Below are 25860 nucleotides of genomic sequence, written 5' to 3'. Positions count from 1 at the left end.
ATACCAAGAAAATCAAATATTCATCCTTTGGTTTTCAGGCACTATTCTAATTTTTCTTGCATTCATTTTTGGCGTCCTAATGGAACCCCGATAAGGAGATATTACTTTCGACAGTTCGTAATGGAGACAGCTTGTGCCAGCACGGTATTCTGTACAGTAAATACCCTATAGCATGTTGATGCAATTCTTACTAACACTGAAAAAGACATTACAAAGGAATAAGATTTCTTGGATTTGGTTTATGGTGGGGTATTGATTAACTAGGAATAAAGGAACAAAGTGTGATTCGCTACGGAAAGGGTTTCAGTCCCTCATATGAGAATTCGTGGTGCGTTAAACCCACTTTACAGTTTTTCGTTTGCGTATGACGAAACATCTTCAGTCGATTTTTCCGTGTCGTCATTCAAAGTAGGCTCAGAGATACAAGAGATTCTATTTCTAGACACATAATGACAGAGGGTCGAAACTTCCCAAATATTCCGAAAACTGAATGTGTTTGGTGGACTTATCATCGGTGGTTTTAGGCCTTACCTGATCAGAATATCTGATTTAGTTACGTGGATGCGTCGTAATGGCACTATTATCTTCATGCAAGTACCATTGATTCTGTGCAGATAGTTAATGCTTCCGCATCAGTGATTTTTTTGTCTTGTATGGCATTTATTGTTCCGTCTTATCTTCCAGCTTCGGGAAAACATTTGTCATCTACATACCTATATACAGAATATCTTGTACTATTGCTCATAGAAATTATGCGCCAGTCATTCTACTGGGTGTATTTCCTTCCTTTCTCCATCCATTCCAATTATATGACATACGACAAAGAATGTCATTTTTCTCTTGATCATTGCAATACAACAAACAACATTCCTAGTCTCACTGAAAATTTTCCCACTCGAAAAGAAAAAAGCACTTAATTTTTTTTTTGACAAACTGGGTTTGTATTATGCAAGAATTCCCGTCCTCCTTTTCATCCCTGCAGATTTTAGTGCAGAACCAGTGTTTCCGTTATCTCTTCAAGAGAACCCAGTTCTAGGTAGCTTATAGGCACCTTTCTACTCCTGGGTTATCTTTGATGCTAACGATCCGTACATGCCAAAAAGCTTCCCGTGGTTTTGTACTGCTTTGTCAAAGTAATTTTTTCCTTTTTCATTTATCAAAGGAAACTCTATCAAGCTCCGCTTCCGCAGGTTGGCTTTGTCATAGTTTACTGAAGAATCTGTTATTATATTGGAGACATTGAAGATGTCAAAAAAAGAAATCTCGATATACTCGATTGATTTCTACCAGTTTTTTTTGGGTATTCCGTTCCTCTGTGAATACCAAACTTTATCAGCGATCATATATCAAAGAACCTGACAAGACTTAATAAGCTTTCTAAGTAGTTGAGGTATGGGAGATGTCAATATTTCCATTTCTTACTACGAAGTATTTTTCGTTAACTTTATACAGTCGCTAATCTAATCCACTTTACTCTCCGATATAAACAGGCTGAATATTTTTTGGTAGATCTTAGGCTTCATTAACTATAACAATTTCCAAAATCACTTTTCGGTTAGTATCCTTTTTTTGGACAGCGCCAAGGTTCACATTGAATGTATTAAGTTGAAAACTGTTGTTTACTAAGATCTTTTCATTTCACAGATTGAACTCAATATCCAACAAGTATACTTCTCCTGGCATTTAGATCAATTCACTATAAAAAAAGGGCGAAGAGTAATATAAACATCGGATATTTAATCTCAATTACAGATAGGCAAAGTTCAATTACGCATTAGCTACATTTTTCACGTCTTTTAATTTCTGCCCTTCAATTCATTGTCCTTCAATTTGACTTCGATCAATTCCTTAGAACCAATAATGACTAACACAAGGCAATCTAATTTGGTTTTACCACCAATATCAACGCTGTTACCACCGCAATACTTCAACAGCCAAACAATCCATCCATATATGCTCACTGCAACCACATATCCCAATGCATCGGTGCCTTACTCCAAATTCAACCAATTAAGCTCTCCGGAACGTTACTCTGGCTCATCACAAAGATATACCACTACGGGTCTTTCCATTGAAAGTAATGTCGACAGCAGCAGTAGTAGTAGCAGCAGCAGCAGCAGCAGCAGTGTTGTTTACGCTTTGAGCAGCTCTTCCTCGTTAGATGGCTTGTCATTCGGTTCTCAAAGCAAACCTCGGAGGGGAAGTAATGTCGTTTCAGGAATGGGACTTGAGATGAATGGAATTTCAGCTGGCCATGTTCATTCCCTGGGCACTAATTCGATGCATGTTGCTCCTCAAATCTATCATCAACCCACAGGTACAAGTTCTATGCTTAGCCAAAGTGGAATTACAGTTGCTACGAATAATAATATGATAAGGCCTGCCGTTGGATCTACAAACTCGTACTATCATCCACCTCTGCATCATCGTAACACATGTGATAATCGATCACGTCCTCATTCCCAAAAAAGTGGAAAACAACATATAAGCTACGCTCAACGTCATCACAATAGTCCAACCACAGTTGTAAAGGGTAAAGCTAATGGGAAGGCAGATATTTGCGCACAGTGCGGGAAACAATTCACAAGACCTAGCGCTCTGCGTACGCATATGTTGGTACATTCTGGCGATAAGCCTTTCGAATGCACATGGGAAGGCTGCAACAAAAAATTCAATGTTAAGAGTAATCTCATAAGGCATCTGAAGCTTCACAAGTAATTCTCATCTCTGTTTGACGGGTTCACCTCAGTCGGACTCCCACTAATTCAATTCTAGCCCTTACAAAATTCAAACTGTGCACTTCACCAGTTTTCTTTGTTTATGGCTCCAGCATGTTATCATTCTCTTCCGATCTTTGCAGCAAGCACTAATGGCAAAATTGAAACCGCATTAATTCTTTTCTTTTCCTTCAACATATACAGGCTGTTTTCTTCGCCTAATTACGTTTGCTCTCTACCTAGTTATTAGTTTTTGATTTATATCTCCGCTTCCACCTAAGAGATCATATCACCTAAAAGATATTAATTGAAATATCGGGGGTATGCATCCGTTGGTATGTATCATTATCGTTTAATTCACAAAATACTTCCACAGTTTAACGGCTCGACAACATTATTTTAAGATCAACACTGATAAGGCTCCTCTAATACGCATCGAGTTCATCTGTAATTTGGAAAGTACTTTACCTTTGCAAGTCAAACTCCATTTTTTAAACCCCGATATAGAAAAGTTGCAACTGCAGAGCCATTCTGTTAAAACGGATTTCAGATGTCTTATTTCTGGCTGCTGTGTACTAAATAAAGACATTCTACCTGATATTTAGCAAATTACGAATACCTCGTCTGGATTTTCTCTAGCTATAATTATCTTTCTTTTTTTTCTTTTTGCATGTACCGTGCGCACGGATTGTACGATGTTGGATCTTCCGTTGCAAATCAAGATAATTGAAAAAGTGTCCCCCCCCAATAGCATTGATAAACCGTTGGTCAGTACGGCAGCGGTTTGCATTTTTGAAATGAAACAAGAGAACAAAACTCATAACAGAGTAACAACTGTGTAAACTCCGGTAGATCTTTCTTGCAAGAAGGCTTGGAATTTTATTTAGTTTGCAAATAGTCTGTACCAAAACCTGGAAAGAGAAGAAACAACAGAATGAGAACGATCTACGATACATGTATATGCCTTCGAGCTTTTTGAGGTGTTCTCGCAAGGAGAGAGGGCAACAGAAACTTCACCATCACACGAACAACCGGTAAAAAGTGCGGAAATGCTCTCCACTTTAAACTGTTGCACGTAGAAGGGATTAATGGATAGCCAACTGGCTAGATAAAGACTGGCAAATGATAGACGGAAAAATTGATAATCCAGTGCATAACACTCGCTAGAGCGGATTAGAAAAGAAACAGTAATATGTGTGTACGCTGCTTGTACGTGAGGTTGAAGGAAAATAGACTTGTAAACTAGCAAAAGTTTATTAGGGTTGAAGCGAAAGCCCATAGACACCAGCAACAAAAGAAGCCTGAGTACCAAAAGGTACACGTTAGATACTGCTGTTACCGTTTCTAATAAATTCTATTTTTGCCAACATTTTTCTCATCCTTGATTGGACTTCATATTGATGAATGCCACCCTTTTCCAGAAATCTCTCATAATTAAAGCACACAAATGTGAAAGACGATTCGATCCTTACCGTACTACGTTTCAAGCAAGAAGCCAAGGTCGAAACTTTCCCATGAAATCCACTTTAATGGTGGGTTTCATTAAGCATGGAAAAAAATGAGTACGTCTCATATCTGAAAAGAAATATATTATCTTCAGCCTCATCTAGACAGTCCAACACTATTCATAAGTTCTGTCTGCTACTTTGTTTGTATGCTTATGCAGTGCTGTAAGTGTTCTATCTCGTGTCTTCTTTATCAAACATTCATCACAGTGAAAGAAATCCACTGAATAACAAGCATTAAAATCTTCAAAACACAAACGTGAAACCATTCCGTACGTGCATCCCGAAGAACATTTGTGACAAGTCCAAGATCAATAGATAGTCTAGATACAAGTGCAGTACAGCAGGGAGAGCTTTGCATCCGTAATCAGAAACTTAGCGTTGTTTGAAATTCGATTCTGTGAAATAAGAATAAAAGCGCCTGGTAAATACGTATGACAAGAATTTGTGCATAATAATCTGAAAGCGGATGGCATTGTATTTATTGATACCATTGTTCCTTGAAACATTTAATTGTCTGGCTGCACACCTTTCTGACTGAAGGCACTAATATGTTTTTCTTTTTTTGTACCTCAGCTAGGGGGCGCGCTTCCATAATTCTTGAACGAACTTTTCACTGTTAGAGTTGAAACTGGACACGAAATCTAGGTTCTATCTGTACCTATGGACATGTACTTTGTTATTTTCCATAACAAAGAGAACTCGTACAGCTGGAATCCGAACAAATAATAAAAAAAAACCAAGACAAGCAACAAGAAATGAAGGCACGCATTTACACCGCAACCTTAACAATCCATTACTTGATTAGGGATCCCACAAGAAATTGGCCAGTAAAATTGAGACAATATTTCTGCAACAGGCAAATTAAGCCATTACCGACAATGCTGCGGATTTGCTCAGAAAACAATGGTCAATGGATTGGACAATCGGGTATGGATAGATTTCCACAATTCCGGTCTTAGAGCATAGTAAAATTGCACAAGGTAATCACGAAGTAGTGAACAAAAACAGCGCCACCCAGAAATGACCGCAGCTGTGTCATAATGCACGAGAAACGTGTGAACGGAAGTGTTTTTTTTAAAATTGGAAGGTTCCACGTTTCTCGACAATCTTTCCTCCGTCAGATCGCGGGGGAATCAATACTGTGAATGCAAAGTGGCCTTGACCAGAGACTCATTCCCAATGGGAAGAAAATGGAGTGAAACCTTGGGCTGGACCTTTCTTTCACTACATAATTTTTCTGGTTGCGTGGCGGTACGGTGACGAAGTGAAAAGGTTATAAAATTGTTAGAAGGCCGCTCTTTATCGAACATTTTCTGTATATACTCCAAACCTGCTTCCCACTTTTAACAGTTGCTGGCTCTATACAATTCTGTAGTGAAACAAAGAGGGATGAAATCGTGCATTTCTCTTTCCTTCTAATTATAATACAATATTCTCAAGAAGATTCAGGTAGTGTGCTTCAAACGGCATTAAGAATTAACGGAACCCGCATCTTTATCGAAATTCCGAATGCCATTGTTCTTCCCTTGTTACCCTAAGTCGACAATCCAAAGGGGCAATCGACGGAATATTCTCTGTTTCGGATTAACTTCCCACAAAGAGAACTGTGTGAGCTGTGTTTTAATTTAATTAGTTGTAGCCATCGGACCAAATGAAAGGCGGCACGAAGATCGAATTCTGCAATAACAGCAACTACCATCCATCATAAATTCATCATCTGCGTATAAACTGTTTTCTCTAATGTAAAACACTCGGGTTGTTCCCTCTTACATCCCACTCGAGTGGCGCCTTTCGCACCTCCAAACAAGCTTCTCTCTTCGTTACTAGGATTTTTTGCTATCATTTCCCCTATGACAACTGATGACAATCCTTTTCAATGATGTAAAGCTCTTGCAGTACATTGAACTACATTCTCAAAGCTCATGGTTTTCTTTAATATGAAGTATGCATCCTTTCTTTTTTTTTTTTTTCAAGTTTTAGTTTCATAACATCGCGTCTCTTTGGTACTGCCAAAGAAAGTACGGAGTAAAATTTACGAAACATATGCGAGAATCGAAACCGTCATTGATTTGATGTAAAATGCTGGAAGAAGTTTTCCACCAAGAATATTCGTCAAACTTCCTTTCATCTCGCTGCCTCATTGTTGTACATTTTTTGTACATTGTTTGAGATTTTCGCTTGATCTGCAGTTTAACAAGGTTATGAAAATCATACCAATGGTTTCGAAGACAATATCCGAAAACGCTCAACGTAAGAGAGTAAATAAGGGAAAGAATTCATTCTTGTAAATGCCAGGCATCGCGCCTAGTGTTTCAAAACTTGCTTTCATTAAGGATTTACCTTTGCAATAGGCTGTTGTTGCATAGGGAGCGAGCAGGCCAGGTTTACTTTTTGGTTTAGCGTTGATCCAACGTACCAAAGTAACGTGAAAACCAACCGATCACATCGTTCAACAGGTTATCACGTTCCTGAAATTGTGCATTTATTTTGGAATATTTGCAATCGTATGAAAAAGGATCATCTCGGCCGGTAAATACGAAGGTACCGCAATTTTGCGTCCCTTCTTTGAGGACACTCCTTCACGTGACTGCGCCGTTTGAAAGAGTAACTTTCACTTCATGAGTGCAACTGCTATAGGTGAGGAGAAGTCCATATTCGACGATCTTATTCTGGTTATGATGATAAAAGACAAGCTACGCAAAGAGCATAGTAACTAAGATAGCTGATGACAGTTATACAGTATAATGGCGACCTAACTTCAACTTTCAATGAATTCGGCCATCTTAGTATAGGGGTTATTACACATCGTTGTGGCCGATGAAACCCAGGTTCGATTCCTGGAGGTGGCATTCTTTTTTGCTTGTCGACTATTATATTCGGCAACTTGGATTTCAAAATGCTTGGCCTTTAATAAGCCGGTAATAACATGTAACGTCCTTACCTTAAATATATTATCAGCTATCTAGACTTTCTAGATAATTTTTATACATCTTCCAAGAAGGTCCTTCAACAGGATCCTTAACATGTAGATATTTTATACCATATTTTTCGACATCCCTATTGCGACTCTCGTCGTCAAATAAACATACTTTCAGTTGATTTAGACTGTCCTTGCCATACACGGTCTTAATACCACTCCTAATATGGTTAATCTTTGGATGGTCCCCCCAGTTAAAGTCGTCAAAAACGGAGTAAAGACTGACTATTTCACCGTTCATCTTAATTTTGAAGAGCTTCAACATCTCAATGGCAATTTCAGGAGCCCACGTACGAGATGCACTGAGCAGTTTTACATTATGCGCCTTTAAATCATTTATTATCCGTGGTATCTCCTTATATAACGACACTTTATAGCCATGCGAATCGACCAGCTCCAGCACTTCGCCATCCACATTTGTTTCGGGCCTTAATGGAGGACTGATATGTGTATCGCAAAAACAAGGCCAGACTGTGTAGTCAAGATCCCAGGCCGCAACATCAGGGTATGCAGTCATATTAGTTTTCTAATTGATGATTCTCGTTTTTATCTATCTATTAGTAAGAGCTGTATTTTTATCGTATTGCCATACTGAACTTTCCTCTCTTCATGTTGTTGGAACTGCTTACGATCCATCATAATTGGTTTTCATTTTTTCACTTTGACTTTATCAGTGAAAAACTTGTCCATTAGAAAAATAAGGTTCATGCATACTTGAATGTCAAAGAAGCTTTGGCTCGTTGAAAAACTGCCATGTATTTGTATGAAGCAAAATCCGTTCTGTCATAATAATTATAGTCACATTTTATATAATTATGAGGCGTTCTTATAAATAACTTCTATTTACGTAAGAATACACTAATCGTGTGGGGTTTGATACATGTTCTGATGAGGAACTGAAAGAACAGTATTTTATAGTTGGCCAATAGACTTTTCCAAAGCATCGACAAAGATGTCAGCATGCTTTTCTTCGAAAGTTAAGGATGGTCTTAGTCTAACAGACTTTTCAGCACAACCACCGACGTTGCAGCCATTGCTCTTCAAGAGCTTCAATAGCTGGTCTCTTTCAGCCGAAGTTTCCAAATCAAAAGCGATAAATGTACCACGGTTCTTACCTCTCAAGTTGATCAATCTGGTTGGGTATTTTGCTTGCAATTTTTCCAACTTTTCGAACAAGTAATCACCGACACGAGCACATTGATCTACCAAGTTGTTGTCTACGATTTCTTGACCAATGGCACCAGCAATAATCATTCTAGCTGGATCACCACACCAGGTGTTGAATTGTCTGTAAGCCTTATTAGGAATGAATCTGTCATCGTGGAACCAGTAACCAGCGGATTGGAACTTCTTGGAGAAAGTGACCAAATCAACTGGTGGTTGAATGTCAGCCCATTCGTGGCACCAGAACTTACCAGTAGCACCGACACCAGTTTGAACTTCATCAATGATGTAAACGACGTTGTATTTGGAGGTCAAATCTCTCAAGCTTTGCAAGAAGTATTTGGAGGCGTGGTTGTCACCACCTTCGGATTGAATAGGTTCGATGATCAAAGCAGCGACTGGAGTTGGCCAACTCTTGATCAAATCTTCAACGATGGCCAAACAACGGTCATCTTCCTTCTTATTTTCTTCCTCATTTTCGGACAATGGGTATTTGTAAACTGGGTATTCACCATGAGGCCAGTTGAAAGCTGGGAAATCCAACTTGTGGATTGGCTTGGAACAAGTAGATGAACCAGAAGCAAACAATCTACCATGGAAAGCTTTCTTGAAAGAAAGGACAGCCAATTGCGGTGAACCTGGAGAAGTGTTTTCCATAACGGAGCTGTTTTCTTCTTCAGAGAAGTCAATACCGTGACCACCTCTTTGTAGTTGACGGTAGTACATGAAAGCGGCCTTGAATGCCAATTCATTGGCATCGGCACCAGAAAGACCGGACCAAATTTTATTTTGACCCTTTGGAGCAAATTTCAATAATTGCTTCAAGATATCTTCCAAATCAGCACCTGGAAAGTTACCCAAAGCTGGTCTGTCAACCAAAGCTCTAATCATTTTGTCGGACTTGGCAGCTTCAATCAAAGCTGGGTTGTTGTAACCTAGAGCAATGGAAGAAATTTGGGCGTAAACATCCAAGAATTTATTACCGTCAACGTCAACGATGTAGTTACCAGAAGACTTGGCATAATCAGCAACGAAATAAGCTGGTCTAGAATCGAAAACTTCTCCTAGAGAAGCGACCTTAGCCTTGGACTCAGGACCTGGAATCTCTGAGGTAACGACCTTTGGTTCAGTTGGTTCGTTTGGGTAGTACTTAGCAGCAACGGACATCTTTTCCTAATTCAAATGATTACTCTGTGCTTGTGGACTGGGTGTAAACTAAAAACACAATTACAAACAACATGTAAATTATAGAAACTGGTTCCTCTAGTTCAGAGAGAACAATCTACCCATGGATTTATATACGATTTTTTTTCCCATGATTCATGTGCACCTCATCTGTATAGTCCCGCGCTCCCTTTAAGAATCGCCTTGCTTTAATTTCATAAGCACTTTTTTTTCATTGATCTCTAAGCTCAATAAGCACAGTGTTTTACGCTGTAGTAATTATCCGCGCGCCATTCAAAAAATTAAGAGCAGCGAATAGGTATTTTAACGAATAGGTCGGTGAAACTGCGACGGAAACCTCTTCTGCCCTCTCTTCCTCCTTCCCTCCTTTCCTCCTTCCTTCCTTATCAGCTCAGATCGGCACTGATGATACCTGATATAACATACTGAAAACAGAAACGGATTACTGCAAGAGAGGACTTGACAAGTTTTTCTTTTTACACACGCACATAAACAAATATCTATCTAATCTCTCCAAAGGATCCTGACACAAAGTGCTCCGTGTTGCTGTGGAGGGCGGCAGCTACCGCCAAAACATTCGAATAGTAGCCCAATCGTTTCGGCATTTCTTTCCCTTTGCGCTTTCCTTAGACATTTCCCTCGACGTTCGTTTCCCTTCATTTCGCCGCATGCATTTGACATCTTCCTGTTTTGAAATGTCGGTTATTTCAGCTTTTTCCATTTTCAGTTTCCTGTATGAGCCAAGTCGTTAAAGAGGAAAACTTGCGCGCGGAACTTTTAGGTTGGGAAACACGGTGGTATACACTATAGATAGAAAGAAAGCCTTCGAGCCATTATGGATGACTAAGAGATAGGAATTGTGCTATGTATTTTTCTTGTTATTGCTATTATTATTATCTATAGAAGGTAGTCGTTTTTGAGTTGCTGTATTAGTTGTTGCTGGCCTGGTGGAAGAGCCATTATGTTCGTTATGGGCATCGAAAGCGCAGTTCTGATCATGTTCTGTTGATCTTGCGGCAGTAGCGAAAGTTTTGCCTCGTTGAACTGCTGTGGGGTGTTGGCAGCGTTGGTTGTAGCGGTGGTGGTAATATCACCACCAGTACCGTTACCACCGCTGTTAATGCCTTGAGCCGTCTGGGGTACAGACGGCTCAGGTAGTTGAACTGGCGGCAGAGTTGGTACTGTAGGCGCGGCTGCGGCAGGCGTGGGTCCAACAGAATGTTGGCCCTGCATTTGGCCTAGAACATTTGATATCACGTGATAGTTTATCAACCCCATTTCTAGCATTGCCTGAGTGACAGCTACCGTTAAGTCAATGTTAGTCTTCAAGAATTGTTCCAGTTGTGGCTTCTTGTTATGCTGGTTGGCTAAGATCTTCAAGTTTGATAGAATCTCGATCATTTGTAACGTAGGAATCTTCGATAGATTTTGAGATACCACATCCGGTGCAGTCATCGAGCCCGGTTGGTATGCTGGTAGATGCTTTGATGCCCGTGCTAAGATCTCTGGGATCTCTATCTGCTGTGCCGGTGCCTCGTTCGCCTTCGAGGCAAGGTTATCCGAGGCAGCATTCGTAGATGCAGTGTTATTCTCCGAGGATAGTGTGCTTCCTGCGTCACTTGTTATTGGTTGCACCACCGGCAACGGCTTTCTTGGTAAAGGTACCTCACTTACCATTTCAAACGGTAGTTCTAATTTGTAATCCCAGGGAAAATTGTCTCTTGTGAACTCTAACGGTTTCAGTTGGTCTATTTTCTCTAACTTTTCTTTCCAATCTTTGGGAATCACCATGGACATCCTACATGGGAAATGGTTTATCTTATTTATTGAATTTTGGGCCCTATTGGCGGAGGAAGAGTCCCTGAAATCTACATCTACCCATTCAAGACATCCTCTTTCACTTCCAGCTCCAGCTCCAGCTCCAGTTCCTTTTCCCCCTTCTCGTTCTCCTGCTTCTTCGACCTCATCCACGTATTTCTCTCTAACGTCAACTATATATCCAGAACCAGTTATCACAGATGTGAAGTTATCCTTGTTCCACTGAGCAGGTATGTCAGTAAAACGTATGGTAGATGAAAGATTGTGCGGGGTCAGTTCATGCCTGCTTTTCCTAGTACGAGGATCCTTCTGTGGGTCATGCATACTTTGACTGTGTTTAGTTAGAAACCAACTTAAGAGTATTTCACCGTTTCGATATATATATGTATTCTCTAAATTGCAAACTTGTTATCGCAAATATCTGACTGGTGTCTAGTAACTAGTATTATTTTGCCTCACAATGAATCGTTACGAACATACATAATTACATATTCATTCTTTCTAGTCGACAGCAGATTTCTTAATTCATTAGTATGGCCGTTAGTCTTTAACGATGCTTAGAATCTTTTTAAGTTAACATTCATATAAGAACAATATCCGGGTAATAATTGATTATATATCACGTGCCAACTGATGTTTCTTTTGTTTTGTATTTCTTAGATTTACATGAAATCGAAAATCAGGAAGCCTTCGAAGTTAAAACGTAAAGATATGATTGATGAATAAGAAACTGTTCTGTCCACATCCAATATCAGCCAGAGTATTGTTAATCAAGCCTCTACTATTTAAGAAAATTGTTCTAAGGATCTACTCTCGTGGTTTGTTATCTAGACAAGAAGACAGTCTGATAAAAAAAGCATTGCGCATCGGTTCTTATATAAGCATCGTGAACCTAGGAAATTTGTTTAGAGAATTTGTCTGTGAGAATTCTAGTTTAACTGGTGGATAGTACTATACTTTATTATCATTTCCAAGAAACGTTTCCATTTATCATATTTATGACAACGATTTGGTGTTCTCCGTTTTCAAGTTAGATATATCAAATTAAATCGAACTGAACTGAAAGGAACAGTAATATATCCGTCATCCCGAAAACATACCCCCTGTGATTTATTAGCTAGGTATTGATAAGAGGATTCATCAGAGAATAACAGAAGACATAGTCATTGATCTTGTTTGACTGTATCTCAATTTTGAATCAGTCTCTTTTTTTTTGATTTTGTTTTGCGTTATTTTCACGTAAAGGTGGAAAAGAGGTAGTTAATTATTCTTGTTGAGTTGCCAAAACTGTTGTGGTCCAAACAGAGATCAGAGTCTGATTCAGATATTTCCCTTCATCTGAGAAAAAGGAAACAGAGGGCTGCAAGAATAATGAGTAAGCTGAGCAGGAAGTATCATTTGCCCTATACAAGAGCCATCATTGGCGAAAATGGTTTATTGATTAAAGATCAATTTACGTCCGGTCCTTCAACAAGCTCATCGACGCTTTTGGCACGCAGAAGTAATGGAGGTGATTTCGGCGATGACGAGGATGACGAAGACGGCGATGCTTCTGGGAGCTTCCAATCTAGTGTTTTTGAAACAGCTTCGTTAATCAGTTGTGTTACTTGTCTCAGCGACACGGAATCTAAAGATGAGAATGAAGCTCTGCTGCTACCTTCAAATACGGTTATTCCTTACGCAAAGATTCTTGATGTCACGAATATGGAAGCAGAAGATGATGGTTCCCCATGGCCGGATCATACTGCATTGATTGAAGTCACTTTTGCAAAGCCAAGGAGGAACCATTTAGTCCCAAAAACAATAAAATTGAGCGTCGATACTTCAGTGTTTCCTAATATGGGAACTGATGTGGCAGAAGAGATCTTGAATAGAAGTTATAAAAACACTAAGAGAAACAAATCAATTCTAGTCATTATCAACCCACACGGTGGTAAGGGTAAAGCCAATAAATTGTTCTTGTCCAAAGCCAAACCAATATTATTAGCAAGTGGTTGCAAAATCGTTGTTAAAGAGACAACATATCATTTGCATGCTGTCGACATTGCAAAAAATTTGGATATAGATGAATACGACGTAGTTGCATGTGCTTCTGGTGATGGTATCCCCCACGAAATTATGAATGGTTTGTTTTTAAGATCAGATCGTGCTAAAGCATTCCAGAAGCTAGCCATTACTCAATTACCTTGTGGTTCAGGTAATGCAATGAGTATATCTTGCCATGGTACCAGTAATCCATCGTATGCCGCATTGGCTCTCCTTAAATCTGTCGAATCGAGAATAGATGTCATGTGTTGTACTCAACCGTCCTATAAAAATCAACCTAGATTGTCATTCTTAAGTCAAACGTATGGAATCATCGCAGAATCTGATATTGATACGGAGTTCATCAGATTTATTGGACCAGCAAGGTTTGAACTTGGTGTCACTATGAATGTTTTACAAAGAAAGAAATATCCGTGTGACATATATTTCAAATACGCTGCCAAGACGAAAAATGAACTAAAAGATCATTATTTGCAACATAAGGATAGATTGAATAATCTACGGAATGATTTAGAATCTAGTTCTACGTTTACACTCGATATCCCTAGATCTGGTAAAGAGTCAAACTTGGACGATATAACAATTACCGATGACTCCTTCAAACTCAGATGGCCGTTTGAAGATGACGTACCGTCAGATTGGGAAAGAATTGATCCTGAACTAACGCGTAACACAGGGATTTTCTATACTGGTAAGATGCCTTACATTGCGCCTGATACAAAATTCTTCCCAGCTGCCTTGCCGGATGACGGTACCATGGATTTCGTTCTAACAGACGGACGTACGCCATTAACGAGAATTGCCCCAATTTTAATGTCATTGAATAGAGGGTCACATGTCTTACAGCCTGAAGTGGAACATTCTAAAATTTTGGCTTTCAGGTTAGTCCCATATGCAAAGAATAGCGTTATTTCTGTTGATGGAGAAAATTTCCCGTACGAGACATTGCAAGTAGAAGTTCTTCCTAAACTTGTAAAAACCTTGTTGAAAAACGGTAGTTACGTAGAAACCGACTTTGAGTCCATGTAATAAACGGACTAAATTAATTCAATACTTTCAGTAAAAGATACTGGGTTCATCTCAATTTCAACTTCAGCAGAGTAGGAGGTTTTTCTTGGATTGACTCCTGATACTTTTAATAAAACAAATGAATTTTTCCAATCTTTCCCTTCGTCTGCAGATTAAAATACTGGCTACTGTTAGGAAAATAACAGTAACCCCATTTTTATTATATTCCAATGTATCCTATATGCTGCTTGATCTTTCATAATTGTACCCTTTTTGCTTATGTTATTAATGACTGACTATTCATTAAAATTCATGGTATGTACTGTTAAAGATCTTGATCTTTTTATGTATACGATGCCTCAACAGCATCCGTTTGACTGTTGGGATTCATCTGGTGCGGCGAGGTTGATGACACCGGGCTTCTTATCGTTAGTGTCATTATCAAGGGGAGTAGACTGTGCGTCTTGGAACTCAGGAAGAAGCTTTGCGATCTTCTTGAATAGTGTTTTAACATTAAATCCTGCCTTTGTTGAAGTTTCTATAAACAATTTGGCATTTAGTACAGTTGATTTCCGTTCACCTTCTTCAGTCGATACTTGTCTTTCTTCTACAAGGTCACTCTTGTTACCAACGATAACCAATATTACATTTTCCTCACCACGTTCCATCTTGACATCTTCAATCCATTTGTCAATGTATTCAAAAGATTTCCTATTAGTCACATCGTACACCACAATTGCTACATGCGAATCACGTATGTACGATGGGATCAAGGACCTGAACCTTTCCTGCCCAGCAGTATCCCATAACTGTAATCTAATGGTTTTATCGTCCAAATACATTGTTTTCGATAGGAAATCAATACCGATAGTTGCCTGATAATTATCATCGAATGTATCGTACATAAACCTTGTGATCAATGAAGTTTTCCCAACACCTTGTTCTCCGAGAAAAACAATTTTATATTTCCTTAAAGTTTTGCCTGCTGCCTCACTCATTGTTATACGTAAATCTATTTCGATGGGTCCCTTTGCACCGTTTATTCAGACTGCTCTACTATGGTATCTCGTAACTGCGCCTATAAAGTAATAATAAATAACGACAATAGTAGCTTGAAGTAACAAATGTATTGCAATATCTTGTTCCGAAGTAATGCCAGGGTACGGTTAGTGATTCATTAAATTTAAGTTCTCTGCTGATCAAGGCTCATCGATTAACTGAAAAATTCAACCAAATTCTTGAGGTGCTCGCTTCACACAAAACTCAATTTGGATCTTCTTTACATAAATAAAGTACCGTACTAAACGATCTACCAATAATAATGGGTAAATGCTCATAAAATGGACCATGAGAAGGAAGATATATAGAGCAATATATACTTGTGTTGACCCTGATCCTTAGTAAAAGTGTGGATTGTGAAGAAATATATATTATATTGAAATTTGGCGATTATATATCGAATATACAAGTGTAGGTGTATTTATTCTCTCTTGCACGATCTGATATTTCTTCCAAATAGAATATGTTCAAACATCACGGATATAGCGAGTAAATGAGCTATTTCTTGGACTTTTTGATACCACCACCGACTAATGGTTTACCAGCTTTAATATTGGCCATCATGGCTTTCTTGGCAGCAGCATCGGCCTTTTGCTTTTCCTTGTAGGCTTCTTCCTCTGGATCAACATCTTGGTTTTGCTTCTTCTTTTGCTTTAGAGGCTTTAATTTACCACCTTGACGAGACGACATTGTTATTTCGTTCGGGATGTATTTGATATATCAGATATCTTAGTAACCTCCTGAAAACAGTAGTCGAAAACCTGTATACCACACTCAAGTGTACATTGTTCAACGTTGATCTTATTCTCCTTGTCATCTTTGCAGTATCAAAAATTATCAATTTTCAAGGCAGATTTCCAATCGACATAGAGAGAGGGCAACAAGTGGTAATGACTAGTAAGTAAATCTGGTACATTAACTTGTTATTACGTTTATATTCTTATATAGGTGAGATAGATGAGATAGATAGAGTATGGAGTAAAAGTGCATTATGACAAACTCGGATATTTAGATATCTCTTCATTTAGTACCGTCTTTCAAGGAAACGATCCTGTTCAAGACGATCTTTTCATCTGTGCTATCAGAGTCCAAGGTGAAATAACCAACTCTCATGGCTTGGAATCTGCAGACTTCCTTTCTTCCCTTTTCTTCTTCCACATAGAATTCAGACTTCTTTGCACTGTCCACGACCCATGGCGAGTTCTTTATAATGCTGTTGATGTTGTATTCAGCGACAGAACTCTTGTACACGATAATGCTGTCTGGGTTAATATCAGATAAGTAACCATCTGGGTGCGCTGATGGGTTTTCGGACTTGAACAATTGGTTGTAAACTCTAGTTTCCGCAATTCTTACTGGGGAGTCGTGCTTTTCGGAGATTGGCACCCATTGAATGTAGGTCTTTGGTTTCTTTGGTTTGGCTTCCTCGTTCTCATATTTAACATGAATTTTAGTGATCTTCCCGTTCGCATCCTTCTCTAAAGATTGGTAGGATACGGTGTATGGTACTTTGATTAAACCAACTGATTGGTTAGGTGTTAATCTGAAGAACTCCTTGTTGTCAACGTCTTCCGAGAAGTCGCTTCTTTCGATGTAGAATCTCTTGGTGAATGGGACGGTTCTATCACCGAACTCTGGAGTGTTTGGCCTGTATGGGATGTTACATAGCTCAACGAAATCTTCATCGACATTGTCCACAACCACTTCCACTGGATCCAAAATGAACATGAGTCTGGGTGTAGTGTCTTCCAAGTACTTTCTAATAGCACTTTCGAATCTTACGACTTGGATATTAGTGGTACTGGTGGTCACACCCAAAGTGTTAATGAAAGATAGAATGGCTCCCGGTGGAACACCACGTCTACGGATAGCTTCCAATGTGAATAAACGAGGATCATTCCATCCGCTGACGTATCCACCAGTAACAAGTTTAGCAATTTTTCTCTTAGATAGAACGGTACCGGTGATGTTCAATCTACCATATTCTCTTTGAGCTGGTCTGAAGACGTGCACTTGGTCACATAGCCATTCGTAACTTTCTCTAGACAAGTAAAATTCTGTGGTACACAAGGAGTGGGTAATGTTTTCTAAGGAATCGACTAAACAGTGAGTGAAGTCGTATGTTGGGTAAATTTTCCATTTGTCACCAGTTCTTGGATGTGGAGCATCCAAGACCCTATAAGCAATCAAATCCCACATTTGTGGTGATGGAGAGTTCAAATCTTGTTTCATTCTTAAGATTGCTTCACCTGGTTTGTAGAATCCGTCTCTCATCTTTCTGAACTCAGTTAAGCTTTCCTCAATAGGTCTTTCTCTGGAGACACAAGCTTTTCTTTCACCACCAGGTGTACCATCTTCTTTGATACCACGGCCACGTTTTATTTCTTCTGCAGAGCAGTGACAGACATAAGCCTTTCCGTTCTTAATCAAAGTTTCAGCTAATTGGTATAACTCATCGAAGTAATCAGAGGAATAGGTAGTTTTCCATGGTTTGAACCCCAACCATGATACCATGCTTTTGATACTCTCGAAATATTCCGGAGCTTCTGCTTCAGGGTTGGTATCATCAAATCTTAGATAACATACCCCGTTATGGTATTTAGCGAAGCCAAAGTTAACCATAATGGCCTTAGAATGACCAATATGTAAATATCCGTTAGGTTCTGGTGGGAATCTAGTGTGTACTTTACCACCGGTAGCCTTGAGATGCTCAGCCATTAGTTCTGGGTAGGCCTGCTCATTTTCTCCAACCTTATGCAAGTCACCCAAGAAACCTTCTGTGAACATAGATCTCTTTGGACCATCTTCTTCTGTTTGGTCCTTGCTTGCTTTGCCATTAGCCTTCTTTTCAGCCTTTGGTTTCTTTTCCTTCTTTACGATATCTCTTTCATCTTTTGGACCCAAAACCTTCAAGATTTCTTCGTCAATGATTGGTTTGAACAAACGTGGTTCAGCCCATTTTAATTCGGGGAGAGCTTTGATTTTGGCAAATAGACCAGGCACTAACTTGTATCTTTCCTTCAAAATGGTATCTTTGTTATCCTCAACGTACTTAGCAACACGGTTTCTAACTTGATCTTCAGTAACTTCAATACCGACACCGGACTCTTTGTTCAAGTCCACAACAGTGGCATCCTCACCCTTGGTCTTCAAGTACTTCAAAGCTGCATCTATCTGCAATGCAGTCTTCAAATCATTCTTACCAATACCATCAACGATATATTGCAAATGAGGAACTTCAGCTCCCTTTAAAGAGGCTGCTAACGTGTGAATTAAAGCTCTAGAATTCTTGTTCCATGGGAAATCATCAGATGCCAAGTTTACTAAGGACTCTAGGGAGCTGGATACTTTAGCATTCTTTAAGATTTCCTTTACTTTAGCTTCTTCGAACCCAATCTTGGAAAATAGATTGGTCAACTCGTCTACAGATGACATATCTTTCGTATCTAGGGTATGTACTACTGTAATGTAATAATCCTATCAAGCAATTCTAAAATGATGAATAATAAACGTTAGTACATCGACAGATAAAAGATTTATTAACAATCGAAAGAAATCCACTTTATCAATTGTAATCTCATCGTTTCGTTTTATCAATATCGAAACTTTTTCTTCTGTTACAATGTCACAATCTGAGGATGAAGAGAAAGATAGTATCCTTTACTGTTACCCTACCGTCACGTGATCAAACATTTATCTTTCGCTTTCGGCATGGGTCCCCAAAGAAAAAGACGTCGGCGGTTAAATGTTTCTACCCTTAGCAGGTAAACAACAGGAATAATGGATGTAAAACATTATTGGATACATTAGCTATAGCCATTTATCGAGTCACGTAAACTATCCAGAGTTGAAAAACTATGCTGGAGGTGATTAACCTATTGGTTGATTATATACAGGAGAAACCAGGAACAACTCAAACGGATGTTGTTGACAGTTGGAACAATGCAAGGAATCGTGGTTTATCCGTCGATAAGCAATGTGGTATTTTATTCGAAGAAATTGTGGATGTGGCAATCAGACCACGGTTTTCATTAGAGTATGGTATTCTCGAAGTAATTCTTCATATTGGACAGATTCTAAATCAGAGATCGTTTATATCAGATAGATGGTGGTTCAAATTGGCAGTATGTTTCGTGAAATAAGTTCATTAGTTTGTCCCTGATAGTTCATGTACTAACAGCATATTTTTGTATCGTATGGTACCTACAACCAAGGAAATCAAAGTTCCAAGGAAAAGTGATGGGCTTGAAAGTTTGACCAGAAGTTTGTTGAACTATGGAATTTCAAGAGATAATATTCATAACTGGAAAGCAATAATGCTACTCCTAGAGTTGTTTTATCAGCAATCAGACATTCGGAGATTTATTATTAAACAGTTACGGGAGGTGTACAATTATCGTTTAGGGGAAATTTTGGATTCCTTGAACAGTTTTCAACTGGCAAATTACTTAATTGAATTGATAATCAATTGTTTCCCCAAGAAGCATAATATACGAGCAACTTTATCCTCGGCGCCAAAACTATGGACAGAACCTGAGAAAACAAAATCTTTCTTTTCAGATGAACTTTATCCTCACCGTGCTAAGCATGGAGAAGATGCAATTATTCAGTTAATTTTAAAAAGGTACGGTAGCTTTTTCACAAATTTCGGTTCCATCAAGAAAGCCGTTTATATCACAGGAAAATCGAGTGGAATAAAAACGTTATCCAAGCATCAATCATATATGCAGGTGATACACCATTCATTATACTTTTGGGATGGAGAAGGCCTTTTCTTCGAAATCAATCCAAAGAAAGTAGATATCGTGAGAGATTTAAGGGACACATTGAAAATTACTTTGACTGACACGTTTTCACACTGTGTCCTGTCCCCTCATTCAGCATGGTTAGCAACTCTTAACAAGACAACGTCTTTCCAATTTCAGAGCCACGATCCCGCCGTTAGTGAATTGATTTGGAATGCTACTAAATTACCTAAGATCAGTGAAGTACAGACCTATATTTCATTAAGATTTCCATCGTCCTACGATGATGGAATCATTGAATCGTCTATTCAAGAGCCAGAACCAAGTGTCGGTGATAACTTGATGACGATAGAAAATGGTGATAATACTAATAGTTCGTTTCATATGGGTCAAGTTACCGATCACTATGATACTCCCGAAAAACCACATGACGACACAGTAGAGAAACCACCAGTACCCGAAATGGTACCATCGTCATCCCAACAACCCGAGACCCCAAGGAAATTGAAACTTTCTATATTTGATGATTCTATTGAACATGATCAACAATCTCCTTTGGCTATAGCTCAGAAGCGAAAGATAGTGAGGGCAACGTCGAAAACGTTGGAAGTTTTAAAGGAAGATTTTAACAAAAAGGCACCAATGGGTCCATTATCTTCTTGCCAAGAAGATATTGAAGAACCTGTAAATGAGTCTCTTGCTCGATTATGTGCTATCCCACACATCTCAAAAGACACATCTATGGCTGTACACAATAAGAAGGTTGGGAATGTTGACCGGAATAGCGGTAAGATTAAAAAAGTGACAGATATGTTCAAGGCGACGACAACAAAGAAGAAAGATGTATCGATACTAGATGACATATTTGCCCTGCCATTGCCAAGGGGCAATAAAAAGAAGGTAGATAAAAGCAAGCAAACTGTATTGAATAATTTCAAGCCAATTGTATATGTGCCCTCTCAAGATGTACCGCCTGCAAAATCAAAAATGTTAGCCGCCAACAATAATAAAATATCAATCAAAAGAAAGGCCATCGTGCTGCAGAGTACAGAAGAAAAGAACAAGAGGCAGAAGGTACAAGATCAGAAAGAAGATATATTTGCCCTTTCGGAGCATGGAGAACCACGGATAAAGGAAGTTGAAAAGAGACAGCCAGTCACCACTTCATCGGTGAAGAGAATCACAAGGTCATCTAGAAAAGTCTACGCTGCGGAAGAAAATGTGAAAAAGCCTCTCACCACGACAAGTAACGAACAAAAACCCTGCTTTAACAAGAAAAACGGTGCAAATGTTAGTACTGTAGCGGCAGAAAATGAATTAGTTAATTCTGCAGATGACACAAGATCTGATGATATCACAATCGGTAACGACAAATCCATAATTACAGAATCGTCTCATACTGACATATCGATGTTTGCAGCTGCTACTGCTACCGCAGAAAACACCACTATTTCAGGTGGTAGCAATAAATTCCCATCGTTTGAGACCTCGTTTACAAACCAACTACAGGAACAGATTTATCACTCCGTGATGAACTTCAGTAATGAATTGACAAGAAAGATCTCGTTAATTAACGGTGAGATGAACAAAAAAATTATTAACGAATTATCTGAGAAATACAAAACAATGTTCAAAGAGCTTCAGTCCAGTTTCCAGAACGACGTGGAAAAGATTACTGGGTTCGTTGGTGAAATCAAAGATATGTTACATCTTCCAGAAGAAGCACTAGTTAAACTCATAAGAGACAAACAATTCCATTCTTAATCTCCTTGCAGAATGGCCTTAAATATATTTCACATGTGTCTCTCCTCACTTTCAACATTCACCTAAATAGCTAATAAATATAGTTCAGACCATGAATAAGTCTTTACATGTATATAAACTCTCACCTAGCTTTGTCCTTCATAGTGTCAGACTGGAGCGACGGTGGCTTTAGGAATTCCGTATAATATGACCTTGTCCAAACCTACCCAAGCGACATTTCCATTTTTTCAGTTTTTTTTTCATTTTTTGTATGTGTCTCATCGAAAACTTTTCAATGAAGAAAAAAAAGCTTCCAATGAAATATTTAGCACATTCAACATCACTTCTGTACAATTGAATAGTATATTTATTGTTTTAGTTAGTGTTAGTATTGTTACCGGAAGAACCATCAAGCAACAATGGATACCAAAACCCCAGTTACTCTAGCTAAAGTTATCAAGGTCTTAGGCCGTACCGGTTCTCGTGGTGGTGTCACCCAAGTTCGTGTTGAATTCTTGGAAGACACTACTAGAACCATTGTCAGAAACGTCAAGGGTCCAGTCAGAGAAGGTGACATCTTGGTCTTGATGGAATCCGAACGTGAAGCTCGTCGTTTGCGTTAAGGAGGAATATGTTACAAAAAAATTGAATATCATAGTCTCGTATTGTCTGTTGGTTAAACTCACTACCAGATTTGCTTGTACTATTGATTTTACTGTTCACTATTTTTTTCTATCTGTTTCTTTATTAACACTCCACTCCATCAATAATTATCATACTGCTAGGTTTTTAACGACGCTGGCCAAATGCAAACAGTGAGTGTACGTTTGTCGTGTGTTTTTCTTGGTTTTATTATTTCTCGATATATTACAGAACATGGTGAAGGAAGCATTTACTAAAGAGAAGAATATTTTTTTTGAATGAGGCTTGTCATTGTAAAGATTGCTTGTCGTGCTAGTTTATGGGCTACACGAAGAGAGCTTTTACTTTGAGGTCTCATTTTTATTTGATTCTGATGTTATTGCCATTTTTTCCTACATTCACACACTGGATATAAGGTCTTTGTGATGCACTTTTCAAACACAATATTTTCAACGTCCACTACTTTGTTTCAACATCTCGTTTAAACTAGTATTATATATAGAGGTTTAAATATACATATATGTACTTATATCAATATACAAACCTTTTGATCCTTCTATTCGCAGTTGTGCTCTTCTCAGCGGAATGGTAGACTTTTTCTCCTAGAAAACTCGACCAAAAAACCTTACTTGCGCCATCTGAAAAAAAACTGAGATAGGTAGAATTCAGCCGAGAATAATGCAAGTGAATTGCTTGCTGAACGCTACTGTTTATGTGCTTCTAGAGGCCCATTGTAACAGTTACTCGATACCACTCAACTGAGATTTGGATCTTTTCAATGATTTCACATGTTGAACTCTAAGTATGCTAGCGCAAATAGAGGAAAATCCAAGGGTACCGAAAGAGCACAAAAGTATGCATTGAATGATTTGCATAAGAGTTTGGGGTTAGATGAACCTAACTTGGGGTTAGATGAACCTAATACACATTACCAGAATCCTAGTGGAGAGCCAACGCCAGTAAAATACAATGAGAACGAATATCATGATGAGGATATGATGGATTTGGATGATGAAAAGGAAGTGTCATTGGTCTCTGATATGATTATAGATCATAGAAGTCATCACGAATATCGAGGTAACGAACCTATGGACTTGGATTTAGCACCGACGGATCAGATATCTATGTCCCAAAATCCGACAAAGAAAAGTGTCTTTGTCGTGGATACTAATTTTATCGTTTCTCATTTGAATACTCTAGAGCAATTAAGATTGTTGAGCACACAGTATAACCATCAGATCCTTATACCAACCACTGTTATCCAAGAGCTTGATGGGTTGAAAAACTCTGGAAAATCCGCAGCTTCAGGATCATCTAACAGTGATTACCAAAATTTAGGTAAGTTGGCAAGGGCTGCTAATGATTGGATTTATGGACATTTGGCCAATCTAGAGTCATCAGTGGCGGTCCAGAAACTGAATCAACGGCATAAGTATAACTTAGTGAAAGATGACGCTATACTTGAGTGTTGCTTGTATTTCGCAAACACTTTACATAATTTTGTGATATTATTGTCCAATGACAAGAATCTTTGTCTTCGGGCATTAACAGAGCAAATATTGACGGTTTCTTATCGCAAAGGGATGTCTGCTAACCTAATTGCCTCTAAGGTGTATCAGGAGAAGGTAGCGAAAAATGGCAGTGATATTAATCCACAGTATGCACAACAAATTGGATATTCTATTTCAGATAGAGACATCCAACATCATGAAAAATTCGGTGAGATGTTCCAAGAATTGGCCGTTCAGGCATACCATGAGTTTTTGGCCACTGTTATCAAGGCCGTAGACCATACTATGATAGATATATATGGTGAAGATTTGAGCTTTACATCATATGATAAGGATGAAATGATTGATTTCGTTACGGTGGGGAAAACAGTTCATAATCATTACACGGCTGTCTTCTCAGAGTTTTTTAAAGGATCGCCATTCAAAAAAAATGATTGGAAACATCTACCTGATGAGCTGACAGCCATTCCGCTGAACCCGATCTATTTAAAAACCTTTGTCACTTTTTGGTCTAACGTTATAGAATATCTTTATCCCAAAGAATTTAGCGTTGAGGGGAGAGCATCGAGAAGTTTCATTAATGACTGGATTCTTAAATGCTCCGCTTTTGATTTACCGTAGTGATGATTCAAGACTGCCATTGGCATGGTATTGGCATTATTCTATTTACAAATCATAATACATTAATCTAGCTCACTATTCTATTCTATTATTTGGTTCGCGCCCGTTTTGTAGGACTTTCGTATTCGAGATCAGTGTCTGAATCCGAACCAGCATCTTTTTGGGCTGGCTTCAGCCTGGCAACTTGCATTTTTAAATCATCTTTGAGATCGAATTTATCTAATAGACTGTCATCATCCAGTTCTTCTTCACTGAAGTTGGATTCCCATGTATCGTAGGTGCTCTTGTTTTCATTCTTCAACTCATCTCTTTTCTTAAAACTTTTTATTGTTATAGTACCGTTATTCTTCATGGAATCATTTAATTCAAAAAGATTTACTGCATCCGAATTAATTATTTTATCCGGAGCACTCTCCTGAAGCACTAGCTCTGGTTTATATTTCATCAACGCTCTGTAGTTGAGGGAGTTTTCTGGAGCCCATCTCAAAATTGCATTATTAGCACCATAGTCCTTGGCTGTATTCCCGAGGAACTCTATTGCTCTGTCTTTCTCCAAGGCAGTGTGAGAAGTATAGTTTTGAACGTAATTTAAAACCAACACGTTCCTCATAAGATACGTATTACATTCCAATAGTAATTGCGTTAAGTGTTCGCCGGTAATCGCGATAATTGCCGTTTCAATTTCCACTGAAGAAGCCTTCTTTCTCTGGATGGATATTATGATCTTTTTATCCATGGCTACAATTGAGCTACCCTCCACTCCTTTCGTCAATATATTATAAAGTTCGCTAATTGAATCTACTCCATTCGAACAGCCCAATTCCTTTGGAATCTGCTCTGAGCTTACACGAAACCGTAAGAACTTCTCATCCTCGCAGAGCTTCAGTACACCGATGATGGATGACGATGACTCTTTCGTAATTTTAGCCAACGAAATATCATTATTTATGTGTAAAAACTGCCAACTTCCGGTGGCTTCTTGGTTTGACATAATAATGGATGACCACACAGCTCCGTAAAGGACCTTGCGGTGCAATTCTTTTATCTTTTAGAGGCTGCACTTTCAAAAGTTCATTAAACCCTTCAATAGAATGCTAAAGCCATTTGACTGTTTTT

At 38.7% G+C, this 25860-nt stretch overlaps 14 protein-coding genes and 1 non-coding gene across 15 annotated transcripts; 6 read left to right on the top strand and 9 right to left on the bottom strand.

Annotated features, from left to right (window-relative positions):
* Positions 1–1860: 1860 nt before the first annotated feature.
* On the top strand, positions 1861–2718 carry KLLA0_F20636g (C2H2-type zinc finger protein; the record flags this gene model as incomplete). Its single annotated transcript, XM_456006.1, has 1 exon — positions 1861–2718. The coding sequence occupies one exon, from the start codon at positions 1861–1863 to the stop codon at positions 2716–2718; it is 858 nt and encodes a 285-aa protein (XP_456006.1).
* Positions 2719–3600: 882 nt separating this feature from the next.
* KLLA0_F20614g (uncharacterized protein) lies at positions 3601–3996 on the bottom strand (the record flags this gene model as incomplete). Its single annotated transcript, XM_456005.1, has 1 exon — positions 3601–3996. One exon carries the CDS (start codon positions 3994–3996, stop codon positions 3601–3603), a length of 396 nt encoding a protein of 131 aa, XP_456005.1.
* A 2211-nt stretch (positions 3997–6207) lies between these two features.
* Positions 6208–6387, bottom strand: KLLA0_F20603g (uncharacterized protein; the record flags this gene model as incomplete). Its single annotated transcript, XM_002999391.1, has 1 exon — positions 6208–6387. One exon carries the CDS (start codon positions 6385–6387, stop codon positions 6208–6210), a length of 180 nt encoding a protein of 59 aa, XP_002999437.1.
* A 615-nt stretch (positions 6388–7002) lies between these two features.
* On the top strand, positions 7003–7074 carry KLLA0_F20592r. The gene has a single exon. It is a non-coding gene; the product is annotated as a tRNA-His (tRNA).
* A 105-nt stretch (positions 7075–7179) lies between these two features.
* On the bottom strand, positions 7180–7719 carry KLLA0_F20570g (Mg-dependent acid phosphatase; the record flags this gene model as incomplete). Its single annotated transcript, XM_456004.1, has 1 exon — positions 7180–7719. One exon carries the CDS (start codon positions 7717–7719, stop codon positions 7180–7182), a length of 540 nt encoding a protein of 179 aa, XP_456004.1.
* A 395-nt stretch (positions 7720–8114) lies between these two features.
* On the bottom strand, positions 8115–9533 carry UGA1 (4-aminobutyrate transaminase; the record flags this gene model as incomplete). Its single annotated transcript, XM_456003.1, has 1 exon — positions 8115–9533. One exon carries the CDS (start codon positions 9531–9533, stop codon positions 8115–8117), a length of 1419 nt encoding a protein of 472 aa, XP_456003.1.
* A 915-nt stretch (positions 9534–10448) lies between these two features.
* On the bottom strand, positions 10449–11693 carry PTI1 (cleavage polyadenylation factor subunit PTI1; the record flags this gene model as incomplete). The annotated part of the gene is made up of 1 exon (XM_456002.1): positions 10449–11693. One exon carries the CDS (start codon positions 11691–11693, stop codon positions 10449–10451), a length of 1245 nt encoding a protein of 414 aa, XP_456002.1.
* A 1047-nt stretch (positions 11694–12740) lies between these two features.
* On the top strand, positions 12741–14444 carry KLLA0_F20504g (sphinganine kinase LCB4; the record flags this gene model as incomplete). Its single annotated transcript, XM_456001.1, has 1 exon — positions 12741–14444. The coding sequence occupies one exon, from the start codon at positions 12741–12743 to the stop codon at positions 14442–14444; it is 1704 nt and encodes a 567-aa protein (XP_456001.1).
* Positions 14445–14782: 338 nt separating this feature from the next.
* Positions 14783–15421, bottom strand: YPT6 (Rab family GTPase YPT6; the record flags this gene model as incomplete). The annotated part of the gene is made up of 1 exon (XM_455999.1): positions 14783–15421. The coding sequence occupies one exon, from the start codon at positions 15419–15421 to the stop codon at positions 14783–14785; it is 639 nt and encodes a 212-aa protein (XP_455999.1).
* Positions 15422–15980: 559 nt separating this feature from the next.
* Positions 15981–16172, bottom strand: TMA7 (Tma7p; the record flags this gene model as incomplete). Its single annotated transcript, XM_002999390.1, has 1 exon — positions 15981–16172. The coding sequence occupies one exon, from the start codon at positions 16170–16172 to the stop codon at positions 15981–15983; it is 192 nt and encodes a 63-aa protein (XP_002999436.1).
* A 330-nt stretch (positions 16173–16502) lies between these two features.
* On the bottom strand, positions 16503–18917 carry GLN4 (glutamine--tRNA ligase; the record flags this gene model as incomplete). Its single annotated transcript, XM_455998.1, has 1 exon — positions 16503–18917. The coding sequence occupies one exon, from the start codon at positions 18915–18917 to the stop codon at positions 16503–16505; it is 2415 nt and encodes an 804-aa protein (XP_455998.1).
* Positions 18918–19339: 422 nt separating this feature from the next.
* Positions 19340–21991, top strand: RED1 (Red1p; the record flags this gene model as incomplete). Its single annotated transcript, XM_455996.2, has 2 exons — positions 19340–19606; positions 19697–21991. The coding sequence occupies 2 exons, from the start codon at positions 19340–19342 to the stop codon at positions 21989–21991; spliced, it is 2562 nt and encodes an 853-aa protein (XP_455996.2).
* Positions 21992–22389: 398 nt separating this feature from the next.
* On the top strand, positions 22390–22593 carry RPS28A (40S ribosomal protein eS28; the record flags this gene model as incomplete). The annotated part of the gene is made up of 1 exon (XM_455995.1): positions 22390–22593. The coding sequence occupies one exon, from the start codon at positions 22390–22392 to the stop codon at positions 22591–22593; it is 204 nt and encodes a 67-aa protein (XP_455995.1).
* Positions 22594–23400: 807 nt separating this feature from the next.
* SWT1 (mRNA-processing endoribonuclease) lies at positions 23401–24744 on the top strand (the record flags this gene model as incomplete). Its single annotated transcript, XM_455994.1, has 1 exon — positions 23401–24744. The coding sequence occupies one exon, from the start codon at positions 23401–23403 to the stop codon at positions 24742–24744; it is 1344 nt and encodes a 447-aa protein (XP_455994.1).
* Positions 24745–24832: 88 nt separating this feature from the next.
* NEJ1 (Nej1p) lies at positions 24833–25735 on the bottom strand (the record flags this gene model as incomplete). Its single annotated transcript, XM_455993.1, has 1 exon — positions 24833–25735. One exon carries the CDS (start codon positions 25733–25735, stop codon positions 24833–24835), a length of 903 nt encoding a protein of 300 aa, XP_455993.1.
* Positions 25736–25860: the final 125 nt, after the last annotated feature.

The sequence above is a fragment of the Kluyveromyces lactis genome (genome assembly GCF_000002515.2).
Source record: "Kluyveromyces lactis strain NRRL Y-1140 chromosome F complete sequence".
NCBI lineage: Eukaryota > Fungi > Ascomycota > Saccharomycetes > Saccharomycetales > Saccharomycetaceae > Kluyveromyces > Kluyveromyces lactis.
This window is presented reverse-complemented; position numbering and strand designations above follow the sequence as displayed.